The sequence below is a fragment of the Hetaerina americana genome, unplaced genomic scaffold (genome assembly GCF_022747635.1).
Source record: "Hetaerina americana unplaced genomic scaffold, ioHetAmer1.1.p SCAF_1, whole genome shotgun sequence".
In the NCBI taxonomy this organism is placed as follows: domain Eukaryota; kingdom Metazoa; phylum Arthropoda; class Insecta; order Odonata; family Calopterygidae; genus Hetaerina; species Hetaerina americana.
Genome location: NW_027286069.1, coordinates 88,709,701 through 88,736,438, shown reverse-complemented (window position 1 = coordinate 88,736,438; position 26,738 = coordinate 88,709,701). Strand labels below are relative to the sequence as shown.

At 42.2% G+C, this 26,738-nt stretch overlaps 1 protein-coding gene across 1 annotated transcript in view; it reads left to right on the top strand.

Annotated features, from left to right (window-relative positions):
• Positions 1-26,738, top strand: part of LOC139694288 (uncharacterized) — a 134,152-nt gene that overhangs the window by 104,253 nt on the left and 3,161 nt on the right. Inside the window, exon 2 of the mRNA XM_071592761.1 lies at positions 19,299-26,018. Within this exon, the coding sequence (XP_071448862.1) occupies positions 19,320-26,018 (6,699 nt within the window). The 5' untranslated portion in view covers positions 19,299-19,319. The remainder of the gene's footprint in view (positions 1-19,298; positions 26,019-26,738) is intronic.

Genomic DNA, 26,738 nt, shown 5'->3' with positions numbered 1-26,738 from the left:
ATCTGATATTGAGAACGTCAATTCGACGGTGCAGAAGGGCGGAGAAAATCTTTTACCTCGAGTGAACTTCGATTTAGCGTCAGTGAACTCTTCAGGGCGGGGGGGGGGGTCACTCATCCGGGGACCAAGTGATGACCATCTCGACTCAATGACTGTGAACGAATGAACGAGAGAGGGCAAACGTGACCTCGCAGGGTGACGACACGTGAGAGGGGAACAAAAGTGAATGAATCCCCTGCCGACGTTTCGAACGCTGCGTGCCGTCCTTGTTGTCACCAGTTGCTGTTGTTTCCGTCGTCGTTTTTGTTTGTCACCCGATCGACAGTGGCGACAGAGCCGAACCGCTGACTTAGAAAAGTGACGCAAGGTGTATGGGAGGTAACGGAACTCGTTGACTCGAATAGCGAAAAAAAATAAGCATGGAGCCAGTCAGCCATCGAGGGGGAAGGGATGGGCGGGACGGGATGAAAGTCGAGGCGAGAGTGGAGGCAGGAGAGGCGGGGGGGGGGGAGAAAGGTGGAGGACGCCAGCGGAGTGAAAGGGAGTGACGAAGTGTTAATGATTTCAATTACCTATTAGAAAGTTAACGACCCGCGGGAAGGAAAAAGGGCGGGATTGGGGGCGACTCATCGGGGTGAAGAACGGTTGCACTACAGGCCAGCCTCGTCACGGGTGCACTTAGAAGATTACCGTGGCCTCATATCCGATTTAATTCATTCATTTTACCTATGTTATCGGAAGAGGATGGAGGATGGTGATGTCTGAATACCAGACTCGAATCCGCCTTCATTCAAGGTATTCCTCCAATTAAATATAAGTTTTCAAAAGGACAGCCCCTGACTACTATCTTCGTCTGCGTATCAGGAGGTCTTCCTCTTGTTTGCTCTGCATTATTTTCCTCTCCATCTCTTCGTCCTCTCTACTTCAATTCTATTTCCTCTCACAGCCTTCTCAACATCCTGTCATCTTCGAATATTTCTTCTACCCACTTTCCCTGACGTTTTCGGATTCCTCCCGGCACCTTGTTCTCTTTTGTCAAACCATATTTAAAACCTCCGCGTTGTGTTCCTCTCTGTCCATCTGATTTTCTTCGTCCTTGTACAAACTCAAACCTCATAGACCTCCAATCTACGCTCGTCATTTTGCCTCATATACAAAGTCTCACATTCAGAGAGCAATACTCTCCGTAGTCAAGTATTTATCAATATTTCCTTCACTTCTTGACCTTGCGCACCTCTCATCAATTCACAGCTTCTTAAAAACATTTCTTATCGCCAATTGCTATTATTTTCCTAATCTCCACACTACTATGCCTATTTTCTTTTAAAATACTCCCCAAATACAAAAACTGCTCCACCTACTCTATTTCATCCCCACTTGATTCAATGGTTATCTCAGGAATCCAACGATCGACCGGCTATGTAAGTTCAATTACTTTCCCGTGTTGACCTCGCGAATCTTAGAAAAACTCGAATATTACTTGTGCTAGTGAAATTCCCAAATCAGAAATAATCAAACTATAATTAAGAGACGTCATAGGTTAAGATCTCATAATAATAAATGACCTATTTTTGCCTGAAATGAGTGAATACAATTTGCATATGTGAACTTGTGAATTTTATTATTTTATTCCCGCTGTAGAGTACTGTGCGTGCGTGGCTACTCGGGACGCATAGAAGCGTTGACATTCGTGCTTTCACCCAAGCTTTGCAGCTCTTCGGAGAACAGATTTAGGTGTCTCGGAAACCGGAGATGGCATGGGAAAAAGTAGGACTGGCTCTCTTGTCCTCTTTCACATCCCTCAGTACATACTTAATAAATGAGATGGGTTTCACCCTCACTAGTCAAGCCCGCCTTCGGATTGGCTGTCATGGTTTATTATGCGGTCGATGTTGTTATTCTTCAATATTGGCATTCGGATGCCAATTACCTAGTAACTTAGAATTTAAATAATCAACGTACTTGCGATAATCCCGATCGTGAATTGGCAAAATATGGTATAGCGTCGTCCACATTAGTCCCTGATTCACTGCTTCCCCCCATTTCTCCCTATGCAATAATAATTCCCTATCACCATTATTGCACTATTTCAGCCAAGTTCCTCCTCCTATTTTCCACTTAATTTTCAATTGGTCTTCCTAGTGAGACCCCCCTGTATGATGTTCTCTTCTCCAACTACACATTTGAAATCCATTAAATCTCATGGTGTGTTAAACTCCATCTAGTTGATGAATATTCCTCCGTGTTGTCTTTTCCACTTTTTTTATTCTCTCTCTTCATATATTGTTTTATACGAGGATGGTCTGAAATGCCTATTTGATTCTTAGCATCCCCCTCCCCCGCCAAGTAATCGATTCCCTTATTATTCTGTGCTTTAGCTTTACGGGTGATAGCTTCATTCCACACTTCATCTTATTTTGTTACGTCTTCTTCACCAATGAAGAATAAAGTAAGTTTTTGTGTGATCACAGTTGAAGTTGTCTTTTGCAATGTAATCTACGTCATCGTAATTTTCAGAGGACGTTGTATGAAACTGAAAATTACCTCTGGTGTTCTAAGTAGCATTTATATCTACGATCGTGAAACAAATGATATGCTTCATTAGGCACCCAAAGTACATCTTCGACTTCTTCGGCATACTAATTAGTCGATTGCCTTCCCTTTACCTTGAAGACTTCCTTTTTCTTCCTCACTATATGAAAACATTGAGTAAGTACCAGATTGATGATCCGCATATATTCACAGTTAAGAAGATAGTGCAGATTTCTGTGGTAGAATTGATATTAACAACCCTTTCCTGATTGCTTTTATTGTGCGTTACCATAGTGCGTCCAAGTACCGAAGTCGAAATCATAATGGATAATTAACGAAACCGTTTCTTTCTCCTCCAGTTGAGTTTTAAAAATCACCGATTTTATGTAATTTGAATGCTCCTACCATGCATTAGATTCGTTTTGATCGGGTTTATAGATACGCCTGACCTCACAATCAGCGCATGCATTCCAGGTTTGAGCTTTTATACTATATATAATGATTTCACTCACGCCAACTTCCTGGGGGCAATTGCACATCTTCCCGTTGGATGGCATAATATTTCGCGGCTCATAAATATATTTTTTAAGTAATTTGCACGGTGCACGGTTTTTGAGGAACTTTGTCGCAATTAATATAGATGTAAGCCACCGTAAATGGGGCATTGCCGGCGATTAGAGCGCCTAATTACCTAATACCTTGGTAATTATGAAGGAATCTCAAGCGATCCGGCAGCACGAGATATGATCTTAAATTGGATGTAAATCAATGCCGAGAAAAACAACGATCTCGAAAATAGCACGGATGCGCCAACGTGGCAAGTAGGGATTACGTAATTGTTTTATTTAAGCTACTCCATGTTTTTTTACAACTTGGTATTCACAATTTGATAGTTAAGTCGAATTAAATTGAATCTTTCTTGCCGTGAATCATAAAAAAATATATGACAGAGTGTCTTTTTTTTAAATCAGATGATGTTTCGTGCATTTGTGCATGTTTACTCCACTAAAAATATTTCAGTAGACATTCAATAGAATTCCATGGAGATATGCAATGGTTTGCATGACCATCCATGAGCTACCATATGTAGAAGCTTCGAAATTGTTTTAATTTTTTATCACTCAACCAAAAGTTAGAGAATACTACTAATTAGACACAGAGAAGTCATTTTCTTCATGCGTCAGGGGATAATTCAAATTTTCGTCACTTTAATTGAAGTGATCAAATAAAAGGGAGATCTTCAGAGAACATCCCACATGACTGCATAATTTTGAAATTACTCACATCGGTGTTTTTAAAACTCTAAAGAACGAAAAAAAAACGTTCAAAGTCGTAATGAAATATGTGATTGTTTACGCTCAATTTAATCCTTTTTATGGTTTGTATGAGAGAAAGGTATAGCTTCCTGTGTTGATAAAAGGAGATGGAAGAAAGGAGGAAGTGAAAGGTTATTATTGTATAAACAAACGGAAAAATTCCTTGCAATCTCACCTCAAGTTGTTTGCCCACTGGCTCACCGTCTCAAAGAGCGGGTTTGAAATTTTTCCTGCCCGAGTCATTGTTTTTCAGACTACTTAATCCTTTAGCTCAGGCATCATTATGGAGGGTAATCGTCGTGCGGAGAGTTCACGTACAGCAATTAGGGGAGGGTGGCAATTTAAAAGAAAAGGGACCGAGATAACGGAAGTCTCCGAGAGAGACAGTGTGAAGGGGGGAGGAATAGAGAGGGAAGAAACGCGGTGTCGACATTTACCCCACACTCCCTTTCCCCATTTTAAACGGTGATGTCCCACGCATAGGACGTTGTATGCAGGCATGTACTCTGCTTGAAGTTCCCTCCACATAAAACCCGAGTGGGCAAACCGGAAATGATTCCATACTCCATAATCGCAACCAGGTCCTTGAAAGGCTATCTAATGCCCTTCCCGTGGAAACGTCCTTTTTCCTCCCTGAAGCAACGGAACCCATGTTCCAATGTTTATGACTCAATCTGTTTTCATTTGTCTTGGTAACAGAAAGGAATGTTTTCCAAGTCACACAACAACCGATTATATAAAAATTTAATAATTCATTTGACGATTCATTCCCTGCGGTATGTTTTTTCAAACCACTTTCAGGCGTGTATGTTCCCAGGAATCATTCTCCTATCAATTAAGTTAGATCAATCCATGATCATAGTTGATAGTTAGAAAGGTTTTCCTTTTTACAGCTATGATTCAACGTTGCATGGCTGTTCATGTTGCTCAGAGTTTTAGCTCGCTAACAGGGGAGACAAATGATTTTATACAATAAATGCAATATATTATATTATGCCCTATATTTTCTATCGCTTACGTTGTCGTTTCGGTGACGATGGATAAACGGTGATGCAGTATGAAACTCATCGCATGCATCTATGGAGGATTCTGATCTGCAATCCATGAGGATGAGCTGAATGAAATTAATACTCATTCCAAGTTAACTTTGCATAAACTTACATATAGTACATCGTGGTACTTATCCTTACCAGGCGGAATGAGAGTATGTAACTTGACTTGGATCGCACGTATGAAATGTATTCCTTTCAAATTCCCCTCTTTTGAAAGGATAGAGGGGTGAGAGATAAATATAGGGATAAGACGAGAGGATATTCCTTTCCGAACTCTCTGGTTCGTCCCCGATCTCGCGAGTCCGATGGCCGGCTCGGACAAAGGGGCCTCGACAACTTCGAGAAGGAGGCGGAGGGGGTAATGGGGGAGTGGGCGGGGGTGGGGGGTGAAACAGAGCTTTGGATCCCGGTCAATGGCGTCGCCGTGACCGCCTTTAGGCTAAAAAAAGAAACGATATCATAAGCAACACGAAAGAAACAAAAAAATGGAACATCTTCCTCATTATTTCCGCTTCGTCGTTAAACTCATAAGTCGTGCCTTCCTGGCTCTTTCGTCAGCCATACGGTTCAGTTGATGTGTGTTTGTGTATTTGGGGAGGGGTGGGAGGCTGAGGTAAAAGGAAGGTTAAGGTGGGGGGGGCGAGGATCCCAAAAGGATTATTCCACACCCCTTGGCTTCCGTCTGAGCCTCCATGCCTCACCTTTCTCCCTTGACTCCACCACCCGCCCACACGGACAATCAATTCTCTTCTCCTCCTCCTCCACACTCCTCCACATCTCTCTCTCTCTCACTCTCCTCCAAGTCATTCATCCCCCAACTCGTATCTTTGCAAACAGCAATGCCGCGCGCGCATGAATTGTTCCCCACCGTAAGCGCTGATTTCGGATGTAAATATTGCAATCAACCGGCGAGAGAGATCTGCGGTCCAAAAACAAACATAAACACGTAGTCATCGTCCCAGGTTATCAATCCCTTATTTGGTTTGCAGCAGCCTTGCGGGATATCCTGTTTCCCTATCGAACCCTTCATACGAGTATTTTCTCTCACGCCAACGTCTACCCTTAATTGCTTCCCGCGATTCAATCCATTGCCTTCCTCCTTTGCCTTCTCCCTTCCAATATTATTTTCATTGCGGTCTTTAATTAATACATTTCCACTACGGCCTAGTAATTCGTTTTTCTCTATTTCTTTGGAGTGTCTTCCAAAGATTACTTCCGTCTCTCGATCTTCTAAAGAGTGTCTAAAATTAGGAAGGTAATAATAAATGTGGAAGTGATAGCATTGCTAAATAAATTAGTGTGATATGGATGTTAAATACGGAGTGAAGAGTACCTCTTTATTTGAAGCCACAGGCACACTTGTGAATGTGGGCAAACATCTCCAGACTGGACGGAGGTAATCTGCTACCGGAACTCCTGGCGGTTGGTCTTGGGTTTTTGATCAGATACACCGCCTATCCATCTCACAATTAGTTAGAATCCCTTAAGAGAAGAGTTTGGTCAAGGCCGACTTGTTTGTTGATTAGCTCCTCCGTTTTCAGGACCGGAAGTGTGCCTCTCGCGTTGTCCAAGTGGATTGTTGAATAAAACTCATTTACGGATTGCAACTTTGAAAACTGGAACATTCGACGTAAGCAGGAAAATAAAAATTCACATTTGTAGGTTATCACCACAACATATATTTGAAGGAAACGTTAATAGCTAGTTTACAACTATTTAATTTTTACGACCTTCATGGAAATATTGGCCACAGACTTTAGTGTCTTCTTCTTAACCGTAGGTGATCCCAGTACTCGGATATCCGGCTTTGGTTGGAAACAGCGGGTCAGGCTTGGGTGTTCCCATAGAGGCTTTTCCCTTCTTGATTCAAGGCGAATTCACACTGAGGAGTTTCGTGCGAACTATTATGGGAGGGGAGGAGGATATACATATTGCGTTCAAGACGTTTTCAATAATCAAAGGGAATTTGAGTTTTTTTGGAAAGAATCTAACTCATTCGTCAATATCAATGTTATCTCCTTTGTAGTAAATAGTCCCCATTAGACATTGTACATTTACGCCAGGGCTTTTTCCAAGCGTCGAAACACTTCTGGAACTCGATCTTTGGTATAGCTTTTAGCTCTCTCAGCGATGTGTTTTTAACTTCGTCTATGCTTGTAAAACGACGGTCTTATATGGTTCTCTTTATTTTCTGGAACAGAAAAATATCGCACGACGGGCATGTCTGACGAATATGGAGGCTGGGTCATCATTACAACGCTATTTTTGTCCAAAAATTCACGAACAAGCATTGAGCAGTGCGCGCAAGCGCAGTATCGTGATGCAGAAGCCATGAATTTTTTCACAACCAATACATATTTTTTCTTATTGCTTCACGAAAACGTCGTTGAATTTGTAAGTCATAATCTTTATTGATCGTTTCAACTTCAAGCTAGAACTCATGATGCGCTATGGGAAATTAAAAAATCCCCGTTACTTTTCGACCAATTCTCGTACTTTTGTGGACTTTCAATCAGTATCCTTCTTCTAACTTACCCTTCTTTTGAAAACATATGCCACCATACCAAACATTTTTGATTAGCTGGGAAAGAATTAAAAACTCATCCTGGTAATCTTTGCGATATTTTATGTTTATTAGTTATAATCTTTAGGACAAAGTACCTTAATATATTTCTGTGATCTTTCAAGACACTTTTCACTTCTAAACACGGTGTAACACATTAAAAATACTCGTAATTGCCTAAACTATATGTTTGAATCTACATTTTTTTCTGCATCCATTCACGCCGTCAAAATGTTTTCATTCTTATTATCCCTGAACTTAGTTCAATCGACGTTCTCTCCTCTATATTAGGGTTTTTAATATTTCCATTTACACTCAATATTTACTTCCCTCTTCGAATTTTCCTCGACATTTTTCTTCTCCTGCCGTGTTTAGCGCATCTTTTGTTTTTCTTTCCGTTCATTTTACATCGTCCATTCTTCTTAATCCCGCCATCGACCACCTAGTTTTGAAACCACGCTACGTCGCTATTCATGCCGACGATTTCCATAATGTTTAATTATAGTCTTCGGTTTCTGCCATCAGTCTACCTCCTCTTTACAATTCCAATTTTTTAAAACTTCTTCTTCGAAAAAATAACGAATTAACGACTGTACGGTTACGTGGTGGCGCTTTTGCTTTGGTGCTCCTCTCCTTCCATTAGCTATCTCCTCCCCTTAGCGAGTGGATTTTTTCCTCGAAAGCCCTAGGTGTGCTTACGGAAACAAAGTTCGTATATATTTCGACCAACTTGACGATTCCTTTTTTTCCATCGTTCTCCCCTCCTCCCTCCCCCTCCCCTCTGATCCTCTCTGCAAACTAACTACCCCAACCTGAGTGGAATTCAACACCATTTGCCCGCCTGTAACGAGGTGCGTTATTTAAAGTTTCCAATGGCCTTCTCCCTTTCCCCTCCCCTCCCCGATCCCCCCCTCTCCCTCCCTGGGCACGTCTCTGCCTTAGAATTAAGAGCGGCCGAAGGGGAATCCACTTGGTGGGACGTGCGGATGTGAACGTTTCCGTCTTCCGCTCACGTCGTCGGAATTTCCTCGCGAAGGGGGAGGCGTGTATGGGGGGTGAGAGAGCGAGGGAGGGCTTCAATTTCATACTCTTTCGTCGAGGAAGTCGCGGCCGCGACAGTAGAATGGAAAAGTTGTCACCAGGGGAAGGGGGCGAAGGGGATGATTTTCAGAGGAGGGGGGGCAACGAGTGAGGCGGAGGTCATGTGTTCCCTTAGGGGGTTCCGCGTGTGCGACGAAAAGGGAGGGGAGTTGTGTCAGAGGGATGAAGACGTACTTATGACGGAGGTGGGAACCAGGAAGGGGAGAAACTTTTCTTCATCGGAGTTATGGGAAGAATTCAGCGGGAAGGGAAACTATGTCGACATCCCCCCTCGGATCGCTAATTTGGTGCAAGTAGTACTGTACTCGTGAGATAGTTCGGTGGCTGACTGCTCAAGAGGGGCTGGCCACGTTGTCTTCTTCTTCTCATCTGCATGTACACAATACCCCGCAAGCCGCCGCAAGGGCTGGTGGCGGGGGGTGTTAGGACGCCAGCCGTAAAATAGAATGGAACTATATGGAAAACAAACGAAAAATATGCTAATGCACCCCTACACAGAAGAATATATTCATGCAAAACTTATGTTAACCCACGCACATGCAATTAAATACTACAAGCAACTAATATATCGTGCACAAGCATATACACCTACGTATGCACCACATGTCTGCGCTGCGTTTAATCTTGTTCTCACTTGTAGTTTGGTTATATATATATATATATATATATATATATATATATATATATATATATATATATGTGTGTGTGTGTGTGTGTGTGTGTGTGTATATATGTATGTGTATATATATATATATATATAACCATAAACGCAGTAATCAACCCGAAGGTCGGTTTGGTAGGTGATGGTAGAGTTCACCCAGTACTAATCCCGACGGCGTGTGAAATTCACACATCAGGGTAGGGGGGCCAGTTCCTTTCCCTGTATATATATATATATATATATATATATATATATATATATATATATATATATATTCTGTACTTGAGACTATCTTTTTTATCTTATCTTTTTGGTCTAAAATACCCATAAAAAAGCGATAGGCCATAATGATTTCCTTTATGTCACTATTATACTCGTGAGCTCTGAACCTTGCTCAAAGTTTAAGTCTCGCTTGTTCTCTTCGCGTCTCAAGCTTCGTCTCGCTTTTTCTCTTCTCACCCGCGTGTCAAGATGTCAAGGAGCATTACACGAGATAGTGTATACTGCTTGACTAACCTTATCGCCCAAAAAAAAATATTTTATCTTCTAACCTCACCCTTCCCAAACCTCATCGTCCAAAATTAAATATTTAGTTTCAAATCACGTTACATTCATTAATTTTACATTCGAAACCAAAGCAGGAGAAAGATAACTTCAAGAAAGGAAACAATTGCCGGCGGTGACTATTTCTCATTTCACTCTGCAGACCGTGACGAAAATGCTAATTTTGCCCTCGCACACTCATCCATCCGAGTGAGGAATGCGATTTTTCGGTGACATCCGCCTCCCGAGTTGGACAGGGGGAGTTAGAGAGCGCGGAAAGTAGCAGTCGTTCTGAAGTTTTACTTCGCGAATGCTCCTTAAAGGAGGAGCAATTCATTAATTCAAGTAGGACGTCCATAAAGGCTGGAAATTCACACCCATGAACCCTTCACCTAAGCTTCCCGCTTTATCCCTCCAAAAATTGTTTTTCAAGATTATTGTCTTCCTTTCATCAAGGCGTTTTTTTCACTGCACTTTTCAACTCGTATTTTCAGTGGGCGTTTATAAACTTGAGAATGTTAAAATTCCTTACACGAACATAAAAGATCCATCTGGATAACATTCTCTTATCTGACGCAGGGAGGAGGTTGGTCTAAAACTCTGCACTGAAAAATTAAAAAAATAATAATCCGTAGAGTTAACACATTTTTTTTATATTTTTACATCGATGTTTTATCATCATGTTCATCACCTGTGGAGATGAGGCCAAGTTTAAACTCATTTACCCAATTTTAAATAGTCATTAACACAGGAGCAGATGTGCAATGAACTTCAACCAACTTAGCTTAGATCTCTTTCAGTGTGAAGCCTTTTAAAAAGAAGTCTTTGATATCCGCACGGAACTATTTATTCCAGTTTTCTAAACAAAGTTTCTTGCTCCAGTTGACTATGAAAATGAAACCACGTAATGGATATAGCTGAAACTTCAACTACAGTCTGGTAAGGGATGAGTCTAGCTAAAAGAAAACTTTCCCCGATATTACGAGCTCTTTAAATTTTTTTTGGAATCTAAAAATTGAACGACCCATGTATCTGTGCCAACGTAGCCCTCAATGGAATTCTTGCCTCCGACCCCTTCTTTCTCTGCTTCCGAGATTTGTTTAGGTCCTTCCTCTCCTTACATTCATCAGCAATCCAAACGTCTTCCTCCCTTCCTATCAATCCTGAATTCTATTGTATAATCTTCTGCATTCAGTCCCTGCTTTAATACGTGTATGACTGACCCACGGTTTGCTTTCCCTCTTCCTTATCTTCCACACACTCTATCTTCATAATTCATGTCCGAGCTTAGTTGGAAGAAGTCCACGGTTCGTGTCCTGTGGTTAAAGATACCTGTAGTATTTCTTCATGAGTGTTCTCTCACCGCTTGGATTTTTCCGCACTGGAGTTTCCACAGCAGTGCGATCAATGCCCGTCCCATCAGAGCCGGGATGCCGTTGACCCTCCTGCGGTTTGACTCGAGACTCCTGGGGTCGGCCGGCCACCGCTTTCGCCCGCTCCCTACCTCCCGTCGCCCCCTCCGTAATTTCTTGGCCTTTAATGCCCGGCTATCCCACACATGCCAGGTTTTACTCCTGCGGCAGAGTGGTTACTTCTGATCTCGGTGGTCATCTCCCTCAGGCTTCTCTCCCTCTTTCTCCCCTCTGTGTCTGTATCTCACTCTCCCTCGGACTCATCCATCTCCCGTGTCTTTGGGTAGAGGGGCCTACCTCAAGGAGGTTGTATCGAGATGTCATGTATGTATGTCAGCTTGATAATTTTCCATCATTTTGCTATCCAAAGTGCACTCTATCAATTGATGATGATGATGATAAAATTGGCTATCGCCATTTTAGTTTTAATGAGAAATTCCGTCGAAAATCCAAATTTTATGCATGGCCTTTTGACAGAGGAGGACTGCCACCAGAAGAATTGTGGATCGATGGTACTTTGAATAAAAAACTCATATCATGTACACGTTCGTGTATGAAATGCAATACTGTTGAAATTTTAGCAAGCATCCGCCTCTGTTTAAAATAATATGAATTGATTAAAGTGAAAACACAGGATAAATCGTATGCTTCATAAAATTGGCGCCTGAAAACTAAATTAAAATATATTTTAGAGCAAGCTTTCAAAATAAATGAGAACCTGTTAAGAGTTCTTAGCAACTTTAAATTGAATATATATCCGTACGTAGACTACGCATGAATGGATGTAACACTAAATTCATCACTCGTCATTAACATATAAATTAGGAGGGCACATTGACTCATTGACAGCCACGATCCAACCTCCTTAAGTAGATCCAACCACACGCAAGGGTCTTCCTGGCTCTTTTTGATCCTGGGCCGCCCTCAGTAAGGATTCGTAAAATATAAACCCCCCACCGCTTCCCCTTAAGTAATTATTGGTGCTATAATAAATATATCAAACAGGCTCTTATTTTTTAAAGATATTAAGGTTTATAGAAAGAGTTTTTTGTGACTAAAACAAAATTCGTTTGATTTTCATTTTAGCGGTATTTAAATGCAAATATTAAAATGAAGTAGACATTTCGAAATTATTTTTGCAGGGTTATGAGTGCTTAAATTTTAAGGGTTATGAATGCTTAAATGTTTCTCAAGCGACAGTTTCATTGGTAAGTATGCGTTCAATGCATTCTTTAGTGGTCAAAGAATAATGAAATTCTTTCTTCATGATGGATATTTGAAATATAAAAAAACTTACGACAGATTCTTCCCTCACCTTCTGTAAATAAGCGTAATGAAACGAGTTACCCACCGGAAATCCTTGCTTAATTAAAGGGCAACCCCTTACCACCCCTCTTAGGTGAACTCCTATACGTTTTACACTTTAAAATAATTTAATCGTTTTCGTAAATAAATGAATCATTATAATTTAAATTTCGCTCAGATGGCGGTTAATACTACATTTAAAACAAATCCTGCTTTGAATAAGGAGAGGTAACACATTCTTAAAATATTTATTCTTCATTTTTTAACCAATTTGAGTAATCAAACAATATTAATGGTATAGATAGGACCGCATTAGGTTTAAATTTACTCGTTTTCACTCACTACTGTTGTTTGTCTCATATATTTAGTATTTAGAAGTGCACATTTCCCCCGTAAAAGTTTCCACGGGCACCCCGTTCGTCCACTCGGCCGGGGGAGGCATCCCATTCCTCCTCAGTCTTGCCCCAAAATCCCCTCGCGGGCTTAGTTCAGGAGTCGCCTCAGCGGCTCTCGGGACATCGCGAGGATATCTTCCGAGAGCGTCTCCTGTTCCCCTTCCTCCTCCGCATTGTTCCCCGGCGTCCCCCGGCGCCCAATCCATCCATCCCACGCTCTCCTACCCCCTTCTCTCCGTTCCCTACCCCACACACCCGCCCCCAGCGGAACTATAATTTCAAAAGTGCGTCGAGGGAAATACTTGAAGTCCCCAACTCTTTCAAAACCTTTCCTCTCCTCTTTCCCCTCCCATCCCCCTCTCTTTGCATACGTAATCCTTGCCCACCTCTCCCCCTCTTTCCTCAACCCAATCCCCAAGGATCCCTACACCCGCAGTCGCGATGTAAACTGCGAATGTTTTTTGTAACAATTCGAGGGTATTTTTTTCATATTTTCCGTCCAACCATCCTCTCCTTTGCGTGCTGCCTCGTGATCGATCACCCTTTGGTGTATTTTCAGTGCTTTGGTTAAGGCGCTGTGACCTACTACTTAGGTCCTTCCCACCGCATTATAGTCCTCCCTCAAGGAGTCGATGGACGCTTTGGCTTTGATACTCGGACATGAAGGAATAAGAGGAGGATGCTCTTTTGACGGGGAGGCGCTTTTTAATATTTTAGTGGTTCCCTCTTCCCTTGTCTCCTGCGAAGGAAGAGCGTGTCCTTGATTCTCTCTCCGTCTGCCACCTCTCTCCATTATTTTCCCTTGAAGTAGGATTCACGTTTGCATCTTACATCCTGCCAAACCATCACGAGGGTTCGTGGCAATGGTTTGATGAGTGAGTCACCAGCCATTATCGTAATTGGTGAATATTAGCTTTGGGCATTATTTTATTTCAACTTTACATTGGTCGTAATTGATGCATATATATATATATATATATATATATATATATATATATATATATATATATATATATATATATATATATATATATATATATATATATATATATATATGTATAATATTCATATATATGTGCTGTGGTGGTCACGGGTTGTGGGATAGAAGGATTCTACACATACGATATACTGGTCTGGTCGACAGTTAGTTTCCCTTTAATGTCTCGCTTTGGCCTCTCCTCTCGATTAAATGCGGGGATAGAAGTATCCCTTTAGTGTAACAGTCAAAACCATGAGATTTGTATCTATCTAGTAATTTGTATTATTTTTTCTAACAGATTACGAGGTGGAGTGGAAATGCTTTCATCCCCTTTGGTTGTTTTCGAGTAAACATTTGTGACATCTGCCGACTCTTTCCATTTTTGGCTTCGATTCGATTGATTGCTTTTGCCCAACAGGAAACCGAAGAATGATTTTCCGCTTGCTTCGTGGCCACCTTACGGTCCACTATCATTCGTGTTTCCATGCCTTATTCCAGTCTTTTAAAAGTAGCATTTGCTTGCTAAGCGATATACGAATTTGGTAAACTATCAACGCGGCGATGAAAAATATTGGCCGTAGATACGTGTGAATGTCACAAAAAATTCAAAGTTTTTGGGTTTTAACTGGCTAACGAATTTCCTCCAATTTCCGAGCTGAGAAATATGTATCGTAATCATAAGATCTATTATTATTGTGGGCCTTCTCCGGTCCATGAGACCATTATTACAATCATTCGATAAAAATGCTCCTTAAAATAGAAACGATAGGTTCATTGCCGGATATTATTCTTCTTTCCCTTGCATGGAATGATATTAGGTGGTCTTTTACAAGGATGCAACATTTTTACATGAAAAAAAAGCAATAATGCATCACCGGGGTTTGAACAAAAATCTAATCGTCCAATTCAAATATAAGGATGTCTAAAAAACGAGCAATTAAAAAAGGGGATCATTTTATAGTGAAGACTTTTCTCTTTTGAAAATCCCTTTTGAGAAACAATTAAGTTTGCGTGATTTTCTTTACATTCCAAACTTAGTAAGACAGAAGGCCATCTTATTCTTATCTCTGTTTACAATTGTAGATTTAATATGCCATCGTTCCCGATTTCTTGGAGGGAGATAGAAAAAATTTCGTCCTTGTCCAGAGATACGTCGAATTAGGGCACGATTTGTGACATCCGCCCGAACATTTCCTGCTTAGCCCACCGTATCTGTTTGCGGGGAACGACCGCTTTGACGTGACCGCCGATCGCAGCTATGAAGCAATTCAGATTTGCTGCCTTTAGTGTAATTCCATCACATCCCACAAATAACCTCCAGGGGTTGTGACAAGGGAATTTAGTTCATCAGCCAATAGGGTAACTGGTTACTATTGTAGAAAATACTGAGGAAACTTTGTTCTGATATGGATGAATTATATATTTAGACAAAAGATATAGATTGGTGAAGACAATTTTGGGAGATAAAGGTAACAAGGTGGACCGAAAAGAATAAATCCAAGATCGATACCCGAAAGAAGTACAGCAGGATAGCCGACCTCTTACATTTGGTTTTCAAGATAGTTTCTTTTAAAAATGTAACTTTGCCATTGTTCTGCCTTATTAACCCTCTTTATTGTTTTGTCTCACGAGGTAAGACATTCGCTGTAGCATCGGAGCCCGTCTCACGCCTCTGCTTCGAGGAGTGAGACTGGCTTACAAGTACGACACTAAAGAGGCAACTGATTTAAAGATCAAAGGAATGATAGCGTTGCCATTGAACAAGTGAAGAGATCAGGCTATTGAGAGGAGTGTCTAGTGTGCATTCGAATCGAACTCAACTCCATCCGCCCTTGGAGAGGGATGCCCTCCCGGCACCTCTTCCCCTTTGGTCCCCTCCCATCTCCCCACCTGTCGTGTTTGACCGCCGCGGTGGAGTGAAAACGGTGGAGACCGGTCTCTTAGTCGACACAACGCGTCCAAGGAAACAAGAAACCTCCGAAATGGCCACGGGAGAACATCCGGCCTCCACGATTTCGCCCGGAGAGGACTCGTCGTCTTCGCCAATCGCCCTCCCCCACCTCGCCAATCTCCCCGGGGGAGGTCCCAAATTATCCCCCCAGCCACCCGACCGTTCCTTTCGTCTCCCCACTCTCTTCCGCGGACGGACATCATCCTCCTCCGCTCTCAAGGTCTTGGTCCGATGGAGAGGCGTCGCACACTCCCAAAACGGCCCGGAAGAAACTCTCTCCGTTCGTGGAGAGAGGGAACCTTGACCCTCATTTGCTCAGGCACGGGGCCAAGGAGAAACACCGACCGAAAAAAAAGGAACGAGTGAGTGGACCGCCCGCTTGCGAGCCGGGCGGGGAGTCGTCGAACCCGTCGAGGCCAAAAACAGCTCTCCCGGTGAAAATATCAGCCAATATATATATATATATATATATATATATATATATATATATATATATATATATATATATATATATATATATATTGTACGAAATAAATGAAGACCTCGACTGCGTGGATTGGAAAGCGAAGAAATGAGTGTGATTTGTGCGTATGTTTTTTAACGAGCCACGCCGGCTCTTTCACATTGCATCCAGGGCGGGAGGGGGTTGAGAACGGAAAGGTCGTTGAAGCATAGGAGTATCCCTTCCATGCGATCTGCCCCACTTTTATCAGAACGTGGCGGAGGGTGGGCATTTGTGCACGGCGGGGAAGCGGGAGTGGTTTTTGGTTATGTCTTTTCCCAATCACTCCCTCTCGTCCGCCATTTCGCGCCGATTAGTTGTTAGCCTTAATTACCTGTTCTTATTGGCGCTTTATGATTTGTCAATCCATTGCTTCGATTAGAAGTAATCATCCGACGGAAACGCGGCCTTGTAAGTGGTCACAGAAATGTTTCCCCAACTTGTAGGGACCTCATTTTTTAACGTTTAACATGTTTCGGTTATCAAAATAGAGAACGAAGTTTGGTTTATGTGCATAGAGATACATACATAACATATACATATATATATATATGTTATATATATATATATATATATATATATAACATATATATATATAATATTATATAACATATATATATATATATATATATATGTTTATCTATGTATATCTATGCACATAAATCAAACCTCTGTATATATATATATATATATATATGTGTGTGTGTGTTTAGGTTGAAATCAATGCGGAACAGTGAAAATAATGACAGAGATGTGGGTTTCACATTTATCGGCTCATTTCCTGTTGATATTCGACGTGAAAAATAATATTTTTGCACCAAAAAGAATTTTTTTTGATGGAGCAATACATGGGAGTCACTTCCAACTGATAATTTTGCTTAGACTCTTTTGCCCCTCCGCTATGTGAATTCGAAGATAAAATTTTTAATGGACCCTTAAAATATTCAACGTACATTCACGTAGCTGGAGACGAGGTGCATTTCTCATCCGTTCTCATAAAGGACCTCATAAAATTACTTGAACGCACAACCTTCATAAAGAGAAGGTTGCCAGTGTCCACGAAAACCATCATGGGATTGCGAGGAGGTGAGGCCCTATGGGTGGGCGGAGTTGATTCCGGTCCACGGAGCGTATGTATGTTGGACAAACCCGGTGTAAAGAGAAACGGTGAAAGTTGGCGTCAATTAGCTAAGGGAGATTTATATTGGACATCTCGCGGAACACTTTAGAATAAACTCTCCCTCCACCTTCCCCTGATCTCCACACCCATCTCTCGCTGTCCACTCTACCATCTGTCGTTTCGGTCCCCCGACTGCATCTGCCCGCTGAGGGATTCAAGATGACCCCTCGTTTCGGACTGTCGGAGGTTGATCGTTCACCCACTCTAATATAGATTAGTGATCCTGAGGCAGTAATCAATTCTACATGAATTTGCAACACAAGGATCGATTCTTCTGAAAAATAATTTTGGCCGAAATTGATCATCAACGAATTCATTCGACACGTATGATCGAATCCAAATAGATACCGATGTCGCACAAAACGATAGTAGGGCTGAAGGGATGTAGTATCAGTGTAATCGTAGCGCAGGATTTACTGGCAGATTGGCAACATGGAATCGGGAAACGCATACGGACCAAAACGGAATAATGGCGAAACTGATCGAAGTTGCGACCAAATGATTGTAAATATTACTTCGATATTGACTTAATTTTTTTCATTATTATTAAACATGGGACAGTGAGACTTCACCCTGATTCAATCAATTTGCATCATTAAACACCCAGGCTCTGCGAACAACTTGGACCAGTAACTTAAGAGGTCATCAGGTCAGTGCGTTCCCGGCTATGGATGAAAACAGACGATTGTATTAGGATAACAGATCGTTTGTCGTTTTAAAATGTTCACTTTTCGATTAAATGAACAGGGAAATGTCCTTTCATTCATTATATAAGGAACCAGTGCAAAAGAGAGAAGTCTTCGGGGCTATCCTAAATTCTCATAACTTAATATGTGGCTGGGTATTAAGGAGAAGGTTTGCTGAGTTAAGAAATGAGTCGGCGGAGAAAATATATCGAAAACATACATAGGAAAATATATCTTCTTCCACTGACAACGCTAATGCAATGCAATCAGGAAAAACGAGATTAGATTAAAAATTATATAATCTCGGGGTATTTCAATTTCGTGGAATTATATGAAAGTTCAGCAGGTCACCAGCTATCTATTTTACCTTTATATGTATTTAGATATATATATATATATATACATATATATAAAATACATATATATATATATACAAATATATATACATATATATACAGTCATATAAAAAGGTCATATATATATATATATATATATATATATATATACATACATATATATTTGTTTGTTTCAACGGATGTCTTCCCTTGACTTCCTCGAACGAAGAAAAACGATGTATTCGGAGGACTGGTCGAGTCATTTGATAACAACCTGATTTCTGACTCTCATGTGATCTGTCATACCTAGTATTTACAATACCGATTCACGATATCGATTACTATGCATACCTATTATATCATTGTTTTATTATGAAGCAATCAATTGTTGGTTGTTTCCTTTTATTAGTGTATCTGCATGTATGCCATTATCACATTTATGTTATCGCTAAATTCCCCGAAAAATAATTGAGATGAAAAATGTTTCAAAATTGTTCTTTGAAAAGTTTCAAAATATCTCAGTATTCTCATCAAGAATACTTGATGCTAAATAAAGTTTGTGGGGCAATGGACGAATGCTGAGAGGAAATCGTTCATTTTTATCAGCATTGTATTTTAAAATGTAACGCATTAAATTTGAAAAAATCAAGAGCGTGTTCAACTTGAAAAAATATTGCAACAATCTCAATATCTTCCCTTTTTAGCATTTGATAATTATGATGCTTATGTATGTATTGGTTGAATCTGAAAAAAACCCTAAATGTGTATAATTATTTCGTTTACAGGGGGAGGCCTGAAGCCTAGCCATGGCGGGTCCTTCTCGTGGCCTGCTGGCCTTAGTGCTTCTGCTGTCCGTGTTTGGAGTGCAGTCAGATGACGGGCAGCCAAGATGGAGTCAGAGATCTTCGAGGTCCAGCGGGGGTTGGATTCCCATCGAGGCACCATGCTTGACGTGTCGGGCCGCAGCCGAAGCAGCCGCCGATATGGAGCTCCAAGCAACTTCGGATTTCGCCTCAGCCCCTGTTAAAACAGCACCAGCTGTTGCCATAAAGGACACGGAATTCTTGAGACCCCCGCCAGCACCAGTGAGGGTGCTGCGTCAGGAAGCCTCCCGACCAATCCTTGATACCTACATTGAGAATCAGAGACCTCCTCCTCCGCCCATAAATCAACCTGCGGGGATTAAGCAGGGAAGAGATCACAGATTCCTTTACACCCAGAACCCTCCAAGACAGCAGTTCCAAGGTTTCCCACACGAAAATCAGCAGCAGCAGATTCAGCAACAGATTCAGCACCAAAGAGTGGTGTTTCCCACTCATCAAGCGCCGGTACAAACACAAGGACTTGGGCAAAACATTCAACCTACCAGGCAGTCAAATCCTTTCCAGCAGTTCCAGCAACAAGCTCAAGCTCTGCAGCAACAATCTCTGGCACAACACACGCTGCCACATCAGCCACTGCAGCATCAGCAGCTGCAACAGCAGTCACTGCAACAGCAGTCACTGCAACAGCAATCGCTGCGTCCACAAAAGCAAATTAGACTACAAGGCGTTCCACATGACCAATTTCCATTGATTCTCCCTCCAACTGGTTTGGGACAACCCCATGGGTTTCAAAATCCTCAGCTCCAGATATTACCTGTTCCTCATCCACCTCAGCCAACTGCTGCACAAGTCAATCTTCAAAATATTTTGCAACAACAATTGCAAAATCAATTTCATCATCAGATAAATCAGCAACTTCTCGGTTCTCCGTTAACTTCTCCGTTTCCTCCATCAGCTATTGGTCAGCAATTAGATTTCCATACGATTAACAATCCTCTAGCACAAGTCAATGTTCAGCTTGTCCCTCAGCAACAGCAAGTACTTCAACCAGTGAAACCCTCGTTACCACCTGCCCAAAAAATAGAAACGACACCTCCACCGAAACCTAGCATAACTACTTTTAAAACAATTCAGGCCGACGCTCCTCGCAATCCTCCGCCACAAGAAAAACAACTGAATAAATTTCAGGCAAATCCGGACGAAGATGTGCAAGAAGAAGTTCAGCTTTTGTACGTTCCTGTGGAAGCCTTGAGGCAACGTGATCGCATTAACAAGCAAGCGTTGCAAAATCAGCATTCGGCAGTTGTACGTCAGAAACAGAAATCTACACCAGAGCGACAGGTAGCCCATTCCTTCGAAATAAAGCATTTTCAAAATCCTGGGGTGAAACAGTTTTCCAACCAGAACTTGGGTGTAAGTCAAGAAGGTAATTCTGGTACCCAGGTGACGAATGGAGTTGGAAGGCCAACAGAAACAGATAATTTTAAAGCAAGCCAGGGTGAGGAAACCATTGTGAGGGAGGAAAAGCTCTTGTCTTTTACCCCGCCAAGAATGCAGCAGTTCCATGAAAACGGAGCCTTTCGACAACAGACGCAGACATTATATCCTACTAGACAGCTGCAACAGCAAAATCAAGAGAAGTTCAGATTCCAGAGCGTCGAACAGCTACAACAAGAAGAGCAGCAGAGCGCAATACGCCAGCAATCTCAAAATAATCATAGACCAATAAATCAGCAGTTTTACCGCCAACCCCCTGCTTCTCATGAGGAAAATGGCCAAAGATTTTATCAAGACGTAAGGCAGGAGTCAAGCCCTACGTCACCACCTCAAACTACTTCGAGTCCAATTTCCACATCACCGAGCCCCACATATACCACCACTGCTCAGCCATCATCGTCGGCCTCTCCCGCTCCCTACCAACCTCCCCTTTCAGTGTATATGGAGGACGTGGAAGGCAATGGTCCAAACAAGTTGAGTGTAGACGATGTTCTCCGGTCATTGAACGGAGCTAAAAGCGTCCCAGTGCTAGAACGTGCGGGGCCGAATCCTCCAAAAGTTTTTGTCGGTCCATCAGTACTAAGACCCCCGAGTGGATATGCCAAGTTCGAACTCCCATACTTATCCATGCTAGACTCTAACCGTGTTGAGAGGAAGGTTGACCGTTTACCATTTTTTGTGGCGCCACTGAGTTTTCAACCCCCTTCTGGATATGCCAAAATTCCTTTTCCAGCCCCCCATGTGGGCTCTGTAGTGGTATCGTCTACTCCTATTGCCAGCACCACAGAACGGGTTTTACCTAGTCAACAAAGTCCACAACCTTCAGCTCTGATTGATCTAGTAAATTCTCTGCAATCATCGAATATTTCGCCGCCAGAAATACAGAATGCACCATCAATAGATTCTTTGGCCCCAACCAGAGGTCCTGCAGTTCCAACAAGAGTTCCTGTAATACCATATTCATCGACTCAACCTCCACGGTCACAATATGATCAAATTCAGCAAACCTACCAGCAGTTTACTCCTCAGCAGCCTATTTATCATCAGCAGGAATACCAGCAACGGCCACAACACATTGAAAATGAGAATAATAATCAACATCAAGCGGCAGTGCACCCACAACTAATTAATGAACAAAATACTCACGAAATAATCCCTCAGCAGCAACATTTACCTGCTCAGCCTCATGCATTTAATTATCATTCAACACCAATTCCTTCTCCGAGCCCGAGCTTCTACTCAGTACCAATTACACCCCCGACGACTACTACTACTACGACGACGACGACGGCATTACCACAAACTAGAGCCCCCGCACATCACTCCAGAGGACGCACGAGACAACGTCCTACATATACTCAAACTACCTCATCTGATTCGGATTCTAATTACAGAAATAGGGGAGCGTACCGAGGAAATGCAGCTTCCGATACCACTCGCCAGCCTTCTACCAGAACCAGGCGTCCCTGGGATGGCAGAAGAAGACCTTCCACCACGACTCCAGAACCTAATGGCTCTCAGGAGACTTATTCTTTCGACAACCAAAATCAGAATTTTAGCCCAGTGCAGACCGTAAATGGTATAACCTCATCGACTCCAAGCACAACGGAGCCTGGTCGAGATGCGTACTTGGCACAAAATATCAGGGAATCTTCGCCTGCAGCCGCTCATCAACAATACAGCAATGATGAAGTTTTTACCCCTGCTTCTCAGCCTGCAACAGGCATTGATGAAAGTCATCTGCGTAATCAAGGTGCATTGGTGCTTTCCGCTTTTCAGCAACCGCAAGTTTTGGGTGATGTGATAACAGGTCAAATTCAGAGGCCAGATGATAATAATGGTTTAAGAACCTATTATGGAGGACAGCGCGAATACACTGTGTCGACATTTGAACCGTCGCCAAGCCTAAGTGTAAGTCCTACACTTCCTCAAGTACAAAGTCCAGGACCTATTACAGATCAGCATACGGTTTATAAAGAATCTTTTGATAGCGAATTACAATATAAGGAACAACCAAGGCAACCTTTGAAAAATAAGGATTCAGAACGCGGATCCTCCTTTGGTGGACAGAAAAGTGAAGTGTATTCCAATTACCAACAATCTCGAGGTCAGAAACATTTTTCACAGCAGAATTTCAGAGAAACTGAAGCACCAACAGTTCAAGTACAACAAAACTATCCGGAAGGTGGTGCCTCATTCACACAAAGCCCATACGTGGAACAAGAGCTCTCGAATCCCAGTGGGCAAAGAGGACACACTGGCAATAGCGGTCGTTTCAGGAACTACAACCAAAAACCTAATTCATTAAAAGAGCAAAACCGTAATCAACCTAATGTATATTCAACGCAATTTACCCCTTCGATTGAGATTTCAGAAGCTCCAATTCTTCAGCAAAGTACACCACAACCGGATATTTCTGGTGTTCATGGAAGTCAGCAGCCGCAGTACTTCATAATTTCTACTCCTATTCCAAACCCTGTGCATGGAGTAAATAGAAGCTACGTTAATCAACAAAGTTTCGAAAGTCAGCAGCCTCTTCTTTATTCTCAAGTAAATCAGTCGCCCTACACTGAAAAAGAAAATGGCCCTGTAGCAGTATTAGTCAATGAAGGCCTCTTGTCAGAGGAGCAAGGGCAGCAAGAGAGTCATGGAAATTCGTACAAACTTCCAGACACATTTGCAGAACAATTTGTTGAGGAAACTACTACGCAGTTACCTAAAACGACGCAAGTAACGACGACGACACAAGATGCCGCTTATCATGTCCAAACACAGGAAGAACCGAAAAGAACTAGGCATAGGCTTCCACAAAGGACATTCAGTAACTCTGGGGCTCAAAACGCACCAGAAAGCTCAAATGTTGCCAATGAAGAACGCCCAAGGTACAGAGGACATCAATCCCGTTACAGCGGAGAAACTCGAACACGTCAGCCGGTACAGCGGACTAGAGGCCGCCACTATACCACTGAGAGCCCTGCAGAAGAAGAGGCGCCAGCCCCAGCACAGAGAACTCAGTCATTACATCAGCGTTTCCGTGGTCGCCAACGCGCCAGTGCGCCTTCAAGTACCTTAGGGAATTCGCAGGGCTCTGAAGGTCTAAGAAGTCAAGTTTCACAATCACCGGCAGTGACAGAAAGGACGGCTTATACTGCGCAAATCGAGCAAGGCGGTGAAACTCCCGAGTTTGGAGGCAATTCACAATATGTGAGCGAACTTGGTCAAACGGAAGAACAGTTTGGAAAGACAGAAAAACATCGTCCATCGCAATCCCAAACTACTCAAGAGAATGCGCAAGAAACTGAGCGACCGGTGCATAGTCGCGGTAGAACTCGTTTGCGCGGCGGGGACAGAAATGCAATCAGACAACGCCCTCAGTATGGAAATATCAATAATCAAGAATCTCCATCCACTGGTAATACTTATACCCGAAATCCGGCGCCTGGGCAGAGATATCAGCACACCCCCAGACGTAATCCAGGGCAAGACATTACCTATCAAGAACCACAGAGAGATCACTCAGACGATTCTCAGCAAGTAGTTTTAGCTTTTGACACCCCTTCACAAAAGACACCTTTATTAGTGAGCAATGAAGAACAAAAAAGCTATTCCCCCAGTCCTATTTCAATTGAAAACTACGAAGCAAAAGACGAGAAAGAGGCAATTAGAATAATTCAAGGAGCTGGTGACTTTTTAGCTCCAGAAATTCAGTTAAATCAAGCTGTAGTTAATGAGCAATACGAACAGCCATTGCTTTCTATCAATGCTGGTAATGAATATCAAGAAGTTCCTACCACTGAGGTGCCTTCTACGACTGAAGTAACTCCCGCACCCACTGTTGCACCAAAACCTGGTAGAAAGTACGGAAACTTTGTTTCAAGAGTTGGTTCACCAAGGAGGCAATCTCAGGTAACTCCATCACTGAACTCAGTACCTTCAACTACTCCACCTCCGGACAATAACTCAAATAAAGTCTATACGGTTCGTCCAGCGCGAAGACCAGTAGTCAAACCAGTTTCCACAACGAGAATCAGGATCCGTAGACCCACAACACCCCCAACCACGACCGCTGCAGCGACAACTGAGCCTACTTACTTTCTGACAACATCAGCTCCAATCAATACCCAGCAAGAGAATCCTGTATATGAAACTCCCGCACTTGGAGGAACACGGGGAGGTTTTAGAGTTCGAAAGCGCCCAGTAGTTGGTGGCAGACGACCAGCTTCTCCCGCTTCCAACGAAGTGAATCACGACGAACAAGAAGAGGAACCTGCCAGACTTCAGGGAGGATATCGCCAAAGAGCTAGAGTTCCCTCCCGTCGTTTGTCGCCCTCGTCTACTGAAAGAACAGCTGCGAGATGGAGACAGACAGACTTTTCTGGAGCAGAGGATCAACAAGAACATGACTCTATTTCACAGTCTGCTCGAGGATTCAAAACTGCAAAGGGATCAGAAAATTCGGAATCTTACGTAGCATCACAAAATAACGATGATTCGACGAAATTTCAAATTTCCCTTTCCGAAGAACAGTTAGCCTCACACATCCCAACGAAACCTCTGCGTACGCAAGAAAAAGTCCAGACGTTTGACCAAAGTCCTGTCTACCAGTCAGGAGAACAGTACTATTCTCAGCAGCAACCACAAGACGGTCAAGAGATTTCTTTGAAATATCATAGCCCACCCGTTCGGCCATCGTCTTTCGTTGCTCAAGGTGATACGCAATACACATACGAGCGAGCCAGGCCATTCTCTTCTCAACCAGTAGCGCAGACGTATGACAATTCACCGGATGGCGTGCAGCAGAAAGGCGCTTATCATGCCACTCAACAAGACTTCGTGATCAACTTTTCTGGTGCCAATAGAGAAGAAGAGTCCCTATATCCAAACAAGGATGAATTGGAGTCTGGACAAGAATCCCGCTATTTTGACAAGGTGAAGCCATCTAAGAGCGATAAGAACGATAAGTCTTATTTGGAGAAGGAGAAAGTCAAGGATGAGGCAATCCAGGAGGCATCAGTGGAAGAGGCTGTCCAATCTGAGGCATCAGACGACAATCAAGGTCTCAGCACGTCTTCCGAAACCAAAGCTGTAACACCCCAGCCGGAAGAGATAGCCAAGGTGGAAAACAAGGAACCGACTGTCAACGAAGAACCCGCTGAAATCGTCGAGAACCGACCTCTTAAGAAGGTTTTTATTATTTTCAAATATTTTTTCTCTTGATAATTTCTCAGACTTGAAAATCAATCCCTCAGAGTCACCTGTACTTTGGATATTTCCGCTTTCAATGATGTATCTTTAAATTAGATATTACATGAAGTTATACTTTTGAAATATTTTCATTTTGGCGATATTATATTTCCCAAAGAGTAATATTTAGCTCTCCCACGTAGAAAAGAGGGGATTCATGCAAATCGTGTTATTTCATATGGTTTGGGGAGCGTTTAGCGTTGTAAATCCTTTCAGATTGTCCAAGGCATCTTATTGTTTTTGTGACTCATCTTTTTATTTTAAGGAACTGAGGAAAGAAACATCTTTCGCGAATGGGAGCTTAATTTTGCACTCAATTTTTCCTCCCGATATCATGTTGAAATATTAGAGTCAAAATGTCTCTTTTATAAATATTACCCGATGTGGGTCTATTCTTGTTCGAATACCTTTATTAATAGATTTTGCAGTAAAAAGCGGATTTTTATAAATTACTGGAGAAGCTTCTATACGTAAACAGTTCGCTATTCACTAAAAATGCAGACTTAAATTTAATAGTTTAGGTTTTATAGCAAAAAAAATTCATTCAATTTTATCCTTGATTATCAAAATGTTCTTCCATATTTCTCTCTAGTGATACAAATGAATTGTAATCGCAATGATAATAAGTAAGAGAGAACAATATTATGTATGGAGTTTTCG